Raw genomic sequence first — 15267 nt, 5'->3', positions numbered from 1 at the left:
AGGCAACAATTTCTAGACCCCAGATTCCGCGCCAAGGCTCAATGAATGGTACCAATTACTGTGAGCCTCGGTTTCCTCGCCTGAAAAGTGGGGATCGCAATAGCATCTATTCGTTGGGTCTTGTACGGGTTAACGGCGTTGGTACCTGAAGCGCACGTAAAATGGCCCCGTGTTAAGCCCTCAGCGAGACTCAGCTCTTAGAATTTCATTAGTCCTTCTGCAAACCCGTGGGCGCGAAGGTCTGTGACGCGTGTGGGCCAAGGGTGGTGGGGGGCATCCACGCCACTGCCAAGACCCCTCCGGCTGCTAGAAATGCGGAAAGCGCAGCATCCCACCCGCCACCCCGCCAAAAAAAGGGCGTCACTTACTCTGCCTTATGTACCTGGGAGGTGAGGGGAGCCTCTGAGCCAATGGAAGGTCTTGCTCCCGAGGTCTCATCGATGAATGAATGAATGAATGAATGAATGAATGAAATTGTTCAGGGTCACCTCACAGACTGGGTCTTTCTCAAAGCCCAACAAACAACTCAAAGATCTCTAGAACAAGGGCTCCTGGTACAGATGTCAGCTAGGGGCGCCCATCTCCGAGGGAAAAAACCCTCCCTTCCTTTGAGGAGACCCTCAGACCGAGATCCAGGGGCCTCTCACCAGCAGGTTAGGTTCCAGAGGAATGGGTGGTGGGTGCGACCCTGGTGGGCAGGGCTCCCTCTCTCCCAGGGGAACAAAGAGTCAAGGGAGGAGGAATGTCATTGGATGTTAGTGAACAACATAAAGCAAGCCATGCATAGATGCCTAAAACTGCTCCAGCAAGGGAAGCACTCCGAGGTGGTGTTTAGTGGAAGATGCTGTACACACAGGACGACCCCACTCTGCAAGAATATATTCCTATAGGTACAATGCGTAGAGACCACGATAAAAGAAAATGACAGCCAGATGTTTACAGGGATTATTTCTAGGTGGCGGGATTTTATATACATATATTTATATAATATTATATTATTCCTAGATCGCTTTTTCATTGTTTTTAGAAATTTTTTAAAAAATGAATATTGTAATATACTATTTGTACAAACCAAACAAAACCAACACATGATATTTTTAGGTGATAGGTACAATCCCTGGGAACTTGGGAAATCTCATGACACAAAGATTTACTCATCATACCGATGGTGGAAGTGAGGCCCAGAGGGACCCAGCAGCAAGCTCAAGGTACAAGGCAAGTAAAGGGAAGAGGCAGACATGCAATCCAGGGCCTCTACCACCCAACTGGAACCCAGGGCGGAGAGTTTCTGCAGCTGGGGACAGAACTTGGTGCCAGAATCCACCGGATGTTTTTGAATTCAGGAGGATGAATACCGAAATTCCAGACCCTTCCAGGAGGAAATGGAGAGATGAGCAGAGAGGAGGAGAATGAGCATATGTCCCCAGCTCAGTTTTCAAAACTCTGTTTCATTCCATGTCTGCAAACAGCCTTTCAAGTCAGGCAGTAACACTCTCATTTGTGAAATGAAACTGGCACAGAGAAGTGAAGCAACCTGCCTGAAATCACGCAGCTGATGTGGGACCACAGAAAAGGAGGCAGCTTTAGAACTGAGCTCTAAATTCCCATTTGCTGGGGCCCGAGAACCTCGATGGTGATTTTCTGTGGACAGAAAAAAATATCCCTGGCCAGTGCAGTTCCCATGGCCCAAGTCATTGCAAATCAGGAGGGGTAGGAGTCTTGAAGATTGTCGGCCTCCTTCGAAGAAAGGATTAACCCTGGCAAAGCCTGTCCTCTATGCCTTTGATATCTATTTCCTGCTCCCTTCATCAAATTGCTAGAACTTGAACCCAGTCCAAGCTTCATTCAAAAGAAGAGCTTGTCTCTTTAACCAGGGGCGGCTGCTGCCCAGATGTTACTCCTGGTACGTGCAGCACGTGTTATGCATAGTTAAAGGCACAGGATCCTGCTTTCCTGGGAAGGTACAGAAAGAATAGCTAGCCTGGAGGGCAGTCGTGCAATGCCGCAGGGGCTTTTCTTACTTTTATTCTCTTCTTTTATCCATGTTTATTCTTGGCCCAAAGAAGAGCTACGTCCTCAGTGGACAGCCACACCCTGTGCTGCCAGATTGGCAGTCAGCTGGCCCTCAGCTCTCCCCCTCCCCCGTTACACCCATCAGCCAGACTCACTGGCACTTAGCCCCTTTAGTAATAATAATAATAGAAATAGAATATCCAAGCTCTTCCCCTGAGTAAAAAAACATAAGACCATAGGCTACAATTTTTGTGAAAGAAAAAATATAGATATACTGTATGTCTATATGTCTATATGTCTATATATCTGTAAGTGAATAGAATATCTGAAAGAGAGTCTCAGGAACCGGCGGCAGTGGTTGTTATCCGCAGAAAGGAACAAATTAGTTGGGGTCCCAGGAAGACTTAATTGTCACTCTTCACCTTTTTGAGCATTCTGCATTTTTGTATCATGTACATGTATATGTATTCTGCTGCCTAGTAAACATAAATTAAATAATGATTGGTTATTTTAAGCCAGGCACTCTGCTAAATGCTTCATATGTTTGTCCAATTTAAGCCTTGGAGCAATCCTACTGTGTCTTATGATCTTCATTTTATGGATGGAGAAACTGAAATCAGTTGCCAGGGAAGTAAGTTGACTTGCTAGTAAAGAGAAAAGCCAAGATTCAAACCCCAGCAGCCTGATGCTAGAGTCCTTGCTCTTGACTCCCTAGCTATGTTGTAGCTATATTGCTGCCCCTTAGCTGTGAGTCCCCTCCCCCTGGGATGTTTGAGAGTGGTAGGGGATTTCAGCGCACAAATAATGAGCCTTCTCTTTGACCTAGGAATCTACTTCCAGGAATTGCTCCCCTAGAAACATTTGCACAAGTGGACCAAATGATATGCCTATTACATGGGTGTTTGTAATAATAATTTAAAAAATGATGTGGATTACATTTACTGAGCATTTATTATGTGTCATGTACCATTCTTGCTTTACCTGCATTAACTTATTTATTCCTCAAAAACACGAGAGGTAGAGTCTCTGGTCATCCTATTTCATAGGGGGTATCAAGCCCAGTCTGGTCCTTTGCTGTCACCTCATTGTGCCTCCGGAGTACTGTGCTTCCCTCAGAGGGTTGGGTAGATCCTGTCTCTAACTGTAAGGCATGGAGTCCTGTACATCCTTCAACAAATTCTGTGGTTTTTGTGAACACCCAGTGGTAATTAAGAATTTTGTGTTTGTGTTTTGATAGTAACCTTGAAAACAAAAACGGAAAGCATACTGTTGGATCACCTGACAGGCACCTTTTACAGGGTGCTGGCCCTCGAACTCAGCAAACACATCTGTGTCTGTTCATAGTCCACAAGAAGCCACCTCAAATGACTTTAATTTTCAACAACTGGAAAGCACTGTCTGGCTTTGGAATGTCCTAAAACCAAAGTCGGGACAATGTCCCCACTGTCTGCCCCTGTGCTCATACTGAATTTTTTCCCCCAGAAACAAAGTAAAATTTCTCTTGTGCGTTGAGGATTTATACTTTAAAGACATTTTCAAATTATGAGACTTTTATGTTTTATGTTATTTAATAAGTTAAAACTCAGGGTTGATATGCAGGTGACTTGGTGTGGTAGAGAAATGGAGAGTCCTGGGCAGGATTGGCGTCCCGTATGCAATACAAGCAGCAGACAGGTCTGGAAGAGTTATCAACAAAATATTTCTTAGGAAGTCTAGTTTACAGTGGTTCCTTTTCTTTCTTTCCTTTTTTCTTTGTTTTCTGTAGTTTTGTTTTTTTGCAGTGAGGATCATTTTTACAGAAAAAAAGTTGTTTTATTTTATTTTTTATCTTAGGGCTGTTGAATCCATCAGTAGCGAACGAGACCCAACACGTGCTCGGTTTTGCTGGCTCGGCGTTTTTTTTACAGTTGGATGCTTGCAGTGCCCGCCAGACCTCTCTCCTCGCGTAGACATCACTCTGCAGGACTCGCCCCAACCGGGTCACGTGCCCTCCTCGCCGTGGCTCCGCCTCCTCCTGTCTGGCCCGCCCCTCTCCCCTCACTCCGCCCTCTCTTTTCCATATGTCGCAAAAGACTCGGCGGTGCTTGACGGCCCGCGTCGCTTGACGGCCGGAGGCAACTGAGAAAGAAGAGGAAGCGGTGGTGGCAGCTGCTGCGGCGTCTGTGACGGGGCTTGGGGTGGGCGCTGCGGTCCTGTCCCGGGAGTGAGGCGCGGGCGGCCGGGCCGGTGGGCTGGGCGGCGGGCCCGGCGGCCGCCCCCGCGCCGCGCCCGCGCCTGGCGGCCCGATGTGGCTGCAGCAGCGGCTTAAGGGGCTGCCGGGACTGCTGTCGAGCAGCTGGGCCCGCCGCCTACTCTGCCTGCTCGGCCTCCTGCTGCTGCTTCTGTGGTTCGGGGGCTCCGGGGCGCGGCGGGCGGCAGGCGGCCTGCACCTGCTGCCCTGGGCCGGCGGCAAGCCGGGCGCCGCCGAGCCCTCTGCCTGCTTGGAGGCGGCCACCCGCGCCTGGCGCAGCCTGCGGGAGCGCGGCGAGGCTGTGCCGCTGGGCCCTGGAGTGCCGGCTCTGGTGGCCAACGGCTTTCTGGCCCTGGACGTGGTTGCCAACCGGCTGTGGGTGACCCCTGGAGAGCGGGAGCCTGCCGTGGCCCCGGACTTTGTGCCCTTCGTGCAGCTGCGCCCGCTGAGTGCGATTTCCGAAGCCGGAGAGTCAGTGCTGCTGCTGCGTGAAGGGCTGCTGCGCCGGGTGCGTTGCCTGCAGCTCGGGACCTCCGGTCCTGGCGCGGCGGCTGCCGTCCCCGGGCCAGCCTCGGCCTCCGGCCTTGCCGCGGGGTCCGGCCGCGACTGTGTGCTGCTGCAAGAGGACTTTCTGGCGCATCGGGGCCGACCCCACGTCTATCTGCAGCGCATCCAGCTCAACAATCCCACGGAGCGTGTGGCCGCGCTGCAGACTGTGGGGCCCACTGCTGGCCCGGCCGCCAGGGCCTTCACCAGTACTTTGGAGAAGGTCGGAGACCATCAATTCCTCCTCTACTCGGGCCGGTCCCCGCCTTTTCCCACGGGGCTGGTGCACCTGGTGGTGGTGGCTGCCAAGAAATTAGTGAACCGACTCCAAGTGGCCCCTAAGACGCAGCTGGACGAGACGGTGCTGTGGGTGGTGCATGTCTCCGGCCCTGTTAACCCCCAGGTGCTCAAAAACAAAGCAGCCAAGGAGCTCAAGGTGCTCCAGGACTTGGCACGGAAGGAAATGCTGGAGCTCTTGGAGATGCCTGCAGCCGAGCTGCTTCAGGACCACCAGCGCCTCTGGGCTCAGCTCTTCAGCCCAGGTCAGGCCTGGCAAGTGTTTGGTTCGCAGTCTGCACCTTGCACCAGGGTGAACGCAGTCCACCCTGGAGATGCCCCCTCCAAAGTCTGCAGAGGCAACACTAAAGGGGAACAGTGGGGTGATTAGAACTTGGGCTTGGCATTTGACCTGGGGCTGACTCAGCTCCACCACTTGGTAGCTATCATGTGACCTTGGAACAATGGTAGCACCTGCCTTCAGAGGGTTTTTATGAGATTCCAATGACAGAATAAACACAAAGGGTAGGTCTTATTGTTTTTGTAGGTGAGGCCTGGTTTGAGGAGAGTTTGGGGGTCAATTCTTAAAGGCTAAGTGGCAGGCAGAGAGGCCTGGCCGATCCCAGATTCTTCAGTTTCTCACAGTCTGGCTGGGCTTCTTGACATCCCACGAGGCTGAGGTGTGCTTTGGCCGTTGTGGCTGCAGCTTTTTCATGGGGAGGTAGCGGGATCATTTTCAGCAGGTGGGATGCTTCTTCTGTCAAGTGAAAACTTCTTTCCCTCTTGACTGTTTAGGGAAAAAAGTCCTAGCTGAGAGATTTTGGTTTCCAGGGTTCTGGTCGTCTGAATCCTTGTATTTAGTTGCTCTGAGACCCTTTAATTCACGCAACAGGCATTTATTGACTGCTGCTGCCAGGGCCTGTTCTCTGCATTGGGTAAGAAAGTGAGCAGAACAAAGTTCCTGTCCTCATGGTGCTTGTTGAAATTCTGGACGGGAGGAAGACAAATATTAGAAAAGTGAAAATTTGAATAAATAAGCAAGATAGCTTTTTAGAATAAAAAAGTTCTATGGAGAAAGGCTAAAAACACGTGATTTAGGGTGACTGGAGTCGGGAGAGGTAAGTGTGTGTACGTGGGGTGGGGGACTGTGTAGCTCCATTTGTCAGGAAGAAACACTTAGGCTGAGACCTGAACAGCAAGGAAGCTAGCAGAGCGGAGCCCCTGAGGCAGGAACGGCTTTGGTTGAGTGGCCGGTGTGGCTGGCAAGCAGTGAGCGAGGGGAGGGTCGTGGGAGGTAAGATCAGATGGAGGAGGCTGGCGGAGCCCAGATCCTAAGGGGTCTCCTGTGCACGTTAGTGAGAGTGGTGAATTTTACTGTAAGCGGGTGGAGCGCAGGGCGCAGACACTAGCTGATGCACAATTTTAAGGATCCGTCTGGTTGCTGTATGTAGAGTGTGGACCACACGGGGGCAAAAGTGGAGCGTGGAGACCAAGCAGGTTTTTGCAGGAGCCCCGGTGAGAGGAAGCCTGGGACCCGAGGGTGGTTGTGATCGTGGAGACAGAAACGAATGGACTCTGATACTTTTGGACATGGAGCTGCCGGGACTTTCCAAGGACTGGCTGTGGGGAGCGAGAACTGGAGGGTGACTCCTGAGTTTTAGGGAAGGGCTTGAGCAGATGTCTGGGGACAATGTGGGGAAGGATAGGGTCAGCGCTGGAAGAATTTAGCCACATCAGGTTCAGAATGCCTGTCAGACATCCAGGTGCAGACACCTAGTGGGCGTTAGCTGGGTGAGTCTAGAAATCATACAGATTGGGGAGATCCTGTGTTCAGAGGTTTTTTTTTTAAAGCTACAGGACTGGAAAAAGAGAGCTGATAGAGGGGAAAAGCCCAAGACCGGCCAGGGCGTCGGTGACCGTTTTGGAGCGGTGGACTGGAGTTTCTACTTGGCATGATAGGGCTGGGGCCAGGTCCTGGCTAAGTCTGTGTCCTGGCGTCTGGCAGGAGGCCCCACTGCCTTGTAACAGGATTTTAGGTTTCAGGCCCACGGGGCTCAAGTTAGTCATGTGAGGAAGCCCGGCAGCATGACTTTCTCCCTTACTCAAGGGAGACTGGAATTGCCACTTTCTTCCTTAGGGACAAAAACCATATGTCTCTGGTGCTCTTGATCGCTGTTTCATAACCTCTGCCACCTGGCCGTGCTGTTCCCTCTTAATGTGCAACCTTTGTGGCATTACAGGTGTGGAAATGAAGAAGATCACGGATGCCCACACCCCATCTGGTCTGACTGTGAACCTGACCCTGTATTACATGCTGTCCTGCTCACCAGCCCCTCTTCTCAGCCCCAGCCTGAGCCACAGGGAGCGAGACCAGATGGAGTCGACGCTCAGCTACGAAGATCACTGCTTCAGTGGCCACGCCACCATGCACGCCGAGAACCTCTGGCCAAGCTGGCTGTCCTCTGTCCAGCAGATCCTGCAGCTGTCGGACCTGTGGAAGCTGACCCTGCAGAAGCGTGGCTGCAAGGGGCTAGTGAAGGTGGGTGCCTCAGGCATCCTGCAGGGCATGGTGCTCAGCTTCGGGGGGCTGCAGTTCACCGAGAACCACCTCCAGTTCCAGGCCGACCCCGACGTGCTGCACAACAGCTATGCCCTGCACGGCATCCGCTACAAGAACGACCACATCGACCTGGCCGTGCTCGCGGACACCGAGGGCAAGCCGTACCTGCACGTGTCCGTGGAGTCCCGCGGCCAGCCCATCAAGATCTACGCCTGCGAAGCGGGCTGCCTGCAGGAGCCCGTGGAACTGACCTCGGCGCCCGAGGGCCACACCTTCTCAGTCATGGTGACACAGCCCATCACTCCACTGCTCTACATCTCCACCGACCTCACACACCTGCAGGACCTGCGGCACACGCTGCACCTCAAGGCCATCCTGGCCCACGACGAGCACATGGCCCAGCAGGACCCCGGGCTGCCCTTCCTGTTCTGGTTCAGCGTGGCCTCCCTCATCACCCTCTTCCACCTCTTCCTCTTCAAGCTCATCTACAATGAGTACTGTGGGCCTGGGGCCAAGCCCCTCTTCAGGAGTAAGGTATAAAGCCCTGTGTCTTCAGAGCCCCAGGCCCCGGCCTTGCGTTCTGTCCTGAGTCTAGAAGGGGGTGAGGCCTGAGCAGTCGTGGAGTGCCCTAAGCCAGTGCCCTCAGCCCTCAACACAGAGAGGGGAGCCAAGTGTGTTTTGAAAGGATGTTAGAAAGTGACTTTCGAGAGGAGACCATAGAAAAAGACAGCTGCGGAAATTCAGGAGTGGCTAGGCAAGTCCCCGGGCCTCCCAGGGATGCGGGCAGTTACCCCCCACCGCTCCCCAGTAAATCTCAGCGCTTGAAAACAACCGCACCAAGCCCCTAGGTTGTCCTGGAGCTTTTGAACTGCTGGCGGGACCGCCACCCTCACCTGTGAGGGTGTGTTCACTGCGGTTCACAGGTCAGTCCCTCACTGAGGCCGCTTGAGGCAATCATCTTGTCAGCCCAGGACGAGGTCATTCCCCTCCTGCTTCCTGAGACATCCGTGCCCCGGGAAGCTGTGATTGGGCCCACGGACTCTGTGGGGTCTCATCTGGAATGTGTCTTAGGGATCAGGGTTGGTGTCTCGGGAGGCCGCCTCCTCTCCCCTGTCTCGCAGTCGTCTCTGCTTTCTCACTGCCAGGATTTCCTGGGAGAAAGACCGGAACGGGGTCCATCATTGGCAGTCACAGGAGAAAGTGCTGGAGGGGGAGCTGAGCTTGTTCCTCTTCCTCCCCTCCCCCCCACCTTCCCCACCCCCCGACTGTAGTGAGAGGAAAGAGGCATATGAAGCTCTAGGTCTGGGCTCCTGAGTAGTTAAAGAGCAGGGAGGGGCCAGCAGGAGAGAAATGCCTCGTCACCTGCCCAGCGGGCTTTGTGGCCAGGGCTTGGAGAAGGCAGTAGCGCTGGACCCGAAGGAGTGGGAGAAGGGCTGGAGGCAGGTCTGCGTTCCTCAGGCTCGGAGAACAAATGGGAAATCAGATAAAAACCATGTGCAGCCAGCACATTAGCGTCCCGTTAGCGCACTGCGTGGATTCGCATGGCAGCCTGTCGAGCCGGCAGGCCGCCCGCCCCTGCTGCTCGATCGGCTTCTCTGCCCGTAATCTGGCATTTGTCCATCCACTTCGGTTCCCTCACATAATCGGGGACAAGCCAAATGGCCTTCATGGGGCGCTTGCCCCGTGCCCCTCAGTTTACATGCTGGAGCTGGCCACACCACCGCAGGGCCCAGTGATCCCTGCCCCGGCCTGAGGAGTCCCCAGGCCACCGAATCCGCGGTAGCTCTCGCCTTCCCCCAGGCCAGGAGCTGTCTGCGAGGCCAGACCAGAGCCTGGCTGGGCTGCCAGTGCCACCCCCGTCGCCTGCCTCCCTTAGTGTTTCTGTCGCTCTCCGGAGGGTCGGCGGCCAGCAGTAACAACTTGTTTTGTTAATTGAACAGGAAGATCCCAGTGTCTGAGTGACCCAACAGTCCTGCTCTCAGCCACCAATTGCACAAGACACCCAGCACTGAAAGTCCTGCTGCTACGAACAAGGGATCCTTTGAAAGCACCCACCCTTTTGTGCCTTGTCGGGGGACACGCAGAAGCACGTGTGGACATTCAGGAGTCTGCATTGGGGAGCGGGAGGGGAGGGGCCAGTGGACTTTTTGTAAGCTTTCGACTCAATAAAATGAACTTCTATGGAAAATACTTGAAATTGAACTCGCTCCTTCCACTTCCCCCCTTCTGGCCCAGGAAATAGAACCTCTTTTGAAAAGACTCTGGTCTAGGAAAAATTGTGTTTTTTTCCTAATTTAATGTGTTCCTTCTTGACCGAATTTTTAATTTATTGTTGAGTTTGGCCAGATGGCTTTTGCCATCCACTTTAGACAGTGAACCTGGGTGGTGATTTCGCCGCTGGGGTGGTGGTTGGAGGCCCAGCACGCTGCCCGCGTGGAGGGCGTGGGGCTCGGGTCACCCTGGGGCTTGCGCCTCGTCTCTGATCATGAACCTGTGGAGATGTGCGGTTTTGTATTTCTGGGCTTTAGGGAGGTGTTTCACTTTCTAGTGATGGATGATTGTTGGGTTTTGAAATACCAAAGCTTTCTTTTGTTCTGTTTTTGAATAAATCTCTTTCAAACTTCCATGACTGGTTTGTGTGTGGTTGAAACCTCTGAAGACATCCTATCTCCCTCCATCACCAGACCCTGGGTAGTGTCTGAAGCAGGACAAGCCACCTAGCCCCACTGTAACTAAAGGAATTCTCTTCCCACATCTTCCCTCAGAGGGGTCCCCTCAGGAAATGCAGAGGTGGCCAACATTCTGCTCCCCTGCGGGGGTTTGCTGGGTAGCCCGGCTATGTGGGCTGGTTGAGAGGCAATACCTGGTCCTTTTTCTAATACCATGCCCTCTCCCCACTACCTGCCCTAAATAGCCTAGATTTGCCTACCCTGGGTTTTGTGGAAGCAGAGAAAAACCCCTGAGTAGGCTTCCTGCCAGTTCCCTGAAACAGATCTTAGCCCCAGCCTTAGTGAGGAAGAGGATGGAGCTGGCCCCCAGACCAAAAAGGCCCGAGCTGGGCGTGGCAGTCCACCTGTGGACACCGAGATGCCGGCATCCTTCAGGGTGGTGTTTTAAACATCCTGACTCACCGGAAAGCCTGGTTTGCTTGCCAAGGAGCTGAACGTCTGGCCCACGACATGGCTGTGGGAGAAAGTAAACAAGCCTCAGGCCCTCCTAGCAGCCGCCCTGGTCTTCCAGTTGCTTGGGTCCCACACACCTTCCACTTCCGCTCCGGGGAGTGTAGGGCTCAGAAATGCCCCACACTAGTCATTGCGTTAAACTGAAAGCTGCTTGATGAGTCACACTTGAGAGCCTGACACACTTGGTTTAACTTGAAACCCAACATGTGGCGGGCTCCCAGAAACGTAAAAACGAACCCACGTACCCAGTGCCTGAGAGAGACCCAATGAATGACCAGAATTTTAATCAACTCATATTTCTGAATTGTAGCTCTAATTTCAGTGCTCATCATAGGGGGTAGGTATCTACATGAACGTGGCTCTATGTGGGGAGGAGGTTGCTGAGGGTTAAGAGCCCAGTTTGGAAGATGAGGAGATGGCCTTGGGCTGAACTGTTTGCCCAAGACCACGCAACCACCCAGTGCCAGGCTGGCATGAAAGTCGGGCTTGCCCTAGACCCTGCCTCTCTCTGAGCCCCCACACCCACTCCATTTTCCCCGCTCCACTCCTGATGGATTCTGAAGGACGAGATGCGGGTAAAGCATTTCTCCTCCCCTCCAGGATGGCAGCTGTAGGAGTGACTGAGTGTCTACCCCAAAACTCTGCAGTGCCTCCATTTGGCCTGCCTTGCAGAGAGGAAACGCTGGCCAGCCTCAGCCGGGAGCAGGCCGGGCGCCAACCCTCACGCGTCTGCCTCCCGCAGCCCGCTCGTGCCCTGGGAGGAGCTGTCGTCTGGGCCCCTTGGGCAGAAGCACAGAAGCTTTATCAAGGAGGTGCTTCTGAGGGTGGAAACCTGGTATGAAAAGTCCGATTGCATGCCACCCAGCACTCGCCAACAGCTGACAAGTTGGTCCGCAAATGTGGTGACCCGCCGAAGACCGACCTGCCCCACCAGCTTCGTGTACCTCTCAGCCCACCTTTCATTCCTGCCATGGCTGCAGCCACCAGCTCTGTGCAGGCGTGAGGACCTGATGGCACATCGCTTCGGCTTCTCTTACCTTCAGGAAGTTACTCAGTACACAGCACGTGTGTAGCATCCAGGCACATGAATGATGCTGCTGCTGAGGACAGCCCTGCACCCATGGGAGATGGAGCCAGTGGACAAGTGCTCCCCTCTGCTGTCTCTCGGGTGGACAATTCTATGTAGCTCAGATGGTCCCGACGGGATTGGGCCCCCACTGCCCACGCTGGCGAGCGACTAGATAAGGCAGCCTCGATTTGGTTTTCCTCCTTCCATTCTACCCTCTTCCCAAACAGACGACCTACCTGCACGCGAGCTCCTGCCTCAGACCAAACCCTCTGGAGGGTTTTCCAAAAGGAAGTGGGATTCTCCCACGGACAGCATTAGAGACTGATGTTTGTATCCTCCCCACTCTGAGATCCACACGTTGAAATCCTAACCCCTAATGTGATGCTATTTGGAGGCGGGGCCCTTGGGAAGTGGTCATGAGGGAGGGAGCCCTCGTGAATGGGATTGTGCGCTAACGAAAGAGACCCCATGGAACTCTCTAGTCCTTTTCCTGACATGCACGGACACAAGGAGGAGAGGGCAGTCTGCAACCCAGAGGAGGTTCTCAGCAGACTCTCACCGTGCTGGCACCCCGATCTCAGACTGCCGGCCTCCAGAACTGCGAGAAATACATTCCTGTAGTTTTGAAACCCCTAAGGCTATGTTTTTGTTGTTGTTGTTGTTATTATAGGAGCCCAAATGGACTAAGACAGGCATATTCTTCCAGTGAAGAAATGGAACTTTTCAAGAATACAGATTCTCAGGACCTCGGATGAAGAAGGAATCTATGAAAGCTTGGAATTGTAAAATATGCGCACATTTCTTTTTTCATGAGAAGTTCTGTAGCTTTCCTCAGATTCTTAAAAGGATGCTTGACTTAAAAAAAAAAAATCCTTAAGATCAAGATAACTCGTACTTTGGGGTCTTGTTTTTACCATTCCCCATCCCGGAAGCAGCAGCGGCCTGAGCTTCTGACGTCTGGTTAGGGGTCTGGTAATTGGGCAGATCACCCCTACTTGCTGTGGGGCAGTTACCGTCCATGCAGAAAGGAGGTTCGGGGAGGGTGTGGCCACCTCAGTTGCTGGGCGCTGACAGAGCAAACAGCCCCACCCTGAACAAACTACCTATCAGCTGACACTCCTGGTTCCGGGGAGCCTCTCCTCTGGACTTTGGCCAATGGAAGCTTCGGATAATCATCTGTTTCAGTAAATGTTGATTGCGAATCCTCTAGCGGGCTCTGCATCTGGCCCTTGGGTGACCAAGGAGGAAAGTTCACATTTAATGAACATCTGCTGTGTGCTTGGCACTTCCCCTCTAGCTTAAGTTCCGTGAGGGCAGTGGCTCTATCTTCTCCGGATGGCCAGAAAAATAGCACAATGCCTGGCATAAGGTAGACAGTCAAAGAATGCTTGTTGAATTGCATTCGTATGCATTGTGTCATTCAATCCTTGTGTCTCAATTAAGTCTTTGGGGGTTGTAAGTGACAGAAGACTTAATTACAACTGGCTTAAACAAAAGGAAAATTTCACATGCTGGTCTAGTAGAGCATCAGGAATGGCTTGATCCAGGCTCAAGTGACCTCAGCAGGACACACGTCTTGCTTCCTGTAGATGGGCTTCTATCCTCAGACTGGCTACCCTTATGGGTAAAAAAAAAAAAAAAAAAGTCACAGTTATCTATAGCAAGACTGGTGCTCTCCTAACAAGAACAGCTGAGTCTGAGTTCAAGCATTCCTTCCCAAAGTGCTGAAGTTCACCTCTGATTGGACAGCCCGTCCCCGAGCCAATCACTGTGGCCAGGGTGCAAGGGATATGATAAGTTAGGCCACTCAGGCCACCTCCTCAGAGCTGGGCATGGGGACAATCTCAAACCACTGAACAGAGAATAGTAGGAAAGGGGTAGCTCCTCAAAGGGTGGTCCTATGGTCCCATCTTTATTCCTTGAGAGCCTCTTCAAGGTGGTGTATTTCTTGGCTCATGAATCAGCCACTTCTCCAAGGAGCCTGCCTGCTTCCTTTGAATAGGGATGTTATTTGGAGAGTGGAATCTGGGTGCTTGGAATGCTCTTCACACGGGGTCAGAGGCCAAAGGAAGCACTGGCCACTAACAGTTAATTCTGACAGACCAGAGCTGGTCATGTGAGGAGCAGCTTGTCTGGGGAAAGGAAAGAACATTGAAGTCCCATCACTTGAGTAGCATTTGGGAATGACGTAGCAGGACTGCACTGTGGGTAACTCCCTGAGCTTGGGGTCATGGTTCTCTATACCAGAGCTGGCCACAGGGAGGAGCTTGGGCAGCTGAGTAATGGAGCCCAAGGAAGGAACTTTGGGATGAATTCCCTCCCTCCTTTACCGTAGCTGATACTGCTAGTTTTCTTTCCCAGTATTCTAACACCATTACCAGGGCTCATGGCTGCCTAGAGGAAAGACTACATTTCCCAGCCTGCTTTGTAGGGACGCCTGCCTAGGAAATTAAGTTCTAGCCAATGGGATTGGTTAAAAAATTCACTGCCTCTTGAGTTTTATCGATTCCATTATAACCATTATCAAACTTCTTTCTCATTTCAATCTTGTTAAAATGATCCAATTATAGCTTTAAAGCTAAATTACCTCCTCAGAAACAAAACAAAACAAAACAAGTAATATTTATAATGTCGTAGAAAAACTTAAAAAAAAAGTTATAGTAAACTTATAATAAGTCAAAACTTGCAATAAATGCAATACTTCCAGTCAGTGAGAAAGGTGCTGGGACTTGCCAGGGGGAATTTACCTCCTTGAAAAATGTTTGTGGATGGATGAGCCCAAGAGTGATCTTTAAAAAATATATATACAGAAAAGTTTAATCTAAAACTTTTATCTAAAACCAGGCTAACTGGCTGTTATATATTTGGGCAATATCTGTGCCAGGCGTCCCCTCGAGGCCCGGAAGCAGAGCAGGTTGGTGTTTGGCGGTCTCTAACCTGTGAACATTTGGGGTATAGTAGGACTCGCAGACTTCGCGTTGGAGCTCTAGTTTCTTAAAGCCGCGGCGTTGATCAGGAGATCGGAATGGGACTTGCACAGGGGCGTCTAGGGAGCTCCACGGTTGCCCCTTCCGAGCTTATCCGTCCTTCCTGACTCTCCTTCGGGGTAGGAGATCAAGCTGCGCAATCCACACCACTCCTTAGGTGGGGAACATTGGGCAGAGACGTCCTCCGTGGGGCCCAGGAGCAGCGTGCAGAGCCATTAACAACTTTTTCCATCAAGCAGTCAGTTGACAAACCTATACTCCACAGCAGGAGACAGTTGACGCAAATATTAAGTTAATGAACAGAAACAGTCCAAATACTTCTTCAATTGAAACAACAAGGTGCTAGTATTGCTGATAACGAATAGGCAAAATACATGTCACATCTTTTTTTAAACAAAATAATT

At 52.1% G+C, this 15267-nt stretch overlaps 1 protein-coding gene across 2 annotated transcripts; it reads left to right on the top strand.

Moving 5' to 3' along the window:
• The first annotated feature begins 4114 nt into the window (after positions 1-4114).
• KIAA2013 (KIAA2013 ortholog) lies at positions 4115-10249 on the top strand. Of its 2 annotated transcripts, XM_016149425.2 has the most exons (4): positions 4131-5331; positions 7306-7604; positions 7680-8159; positions 9566-10249. In XM_016149425.2, the coding sequence occupies exons 1-4, from the start codon at positions 4299-4301 to the stop codon at positions 9581-9583; spliced, it is 1830 nt and encodes a 609-aa protein (XP_016004911.1). In that variant the 5' UTR covers positions 4131-4298; the 3' UTR covers positions 9584-10249. The 2 variants fall into 2 exon arrangements, with proteins under 2 accessions (XP_016004910.2, XP_016004911.1); XM_016149424.2 differs by having other exon boundaries at positions 4115-5331; positions 7306-8159.
• The last annotated feature ends 5018 nt before the right edge of the window (positions 10250-15267 follow it).

Source organism: Rousettus aegyptiacus, unplaced genomic scaffold (assembly GCF_014176215.1).
Source record: "Rousettus aegyptiacus isolate mRouAeg1 unplaced genomic scaffold, mRouAeg1.p scaffold_m13_p_1, whole genome shotgun sequence".
Taxonomy (NCBI): Eukaryota; Metazoa; Chordata; class Mammalia; order Chiroptera; family Pteropodidae; genus Rousettus; species Rousettus aegyptiacus.
The sequence above is the reverse complement of the archived record's forward strand: the minus strand, read 5'-3'. Positions and strand labels throughout refer to the sequence as shown.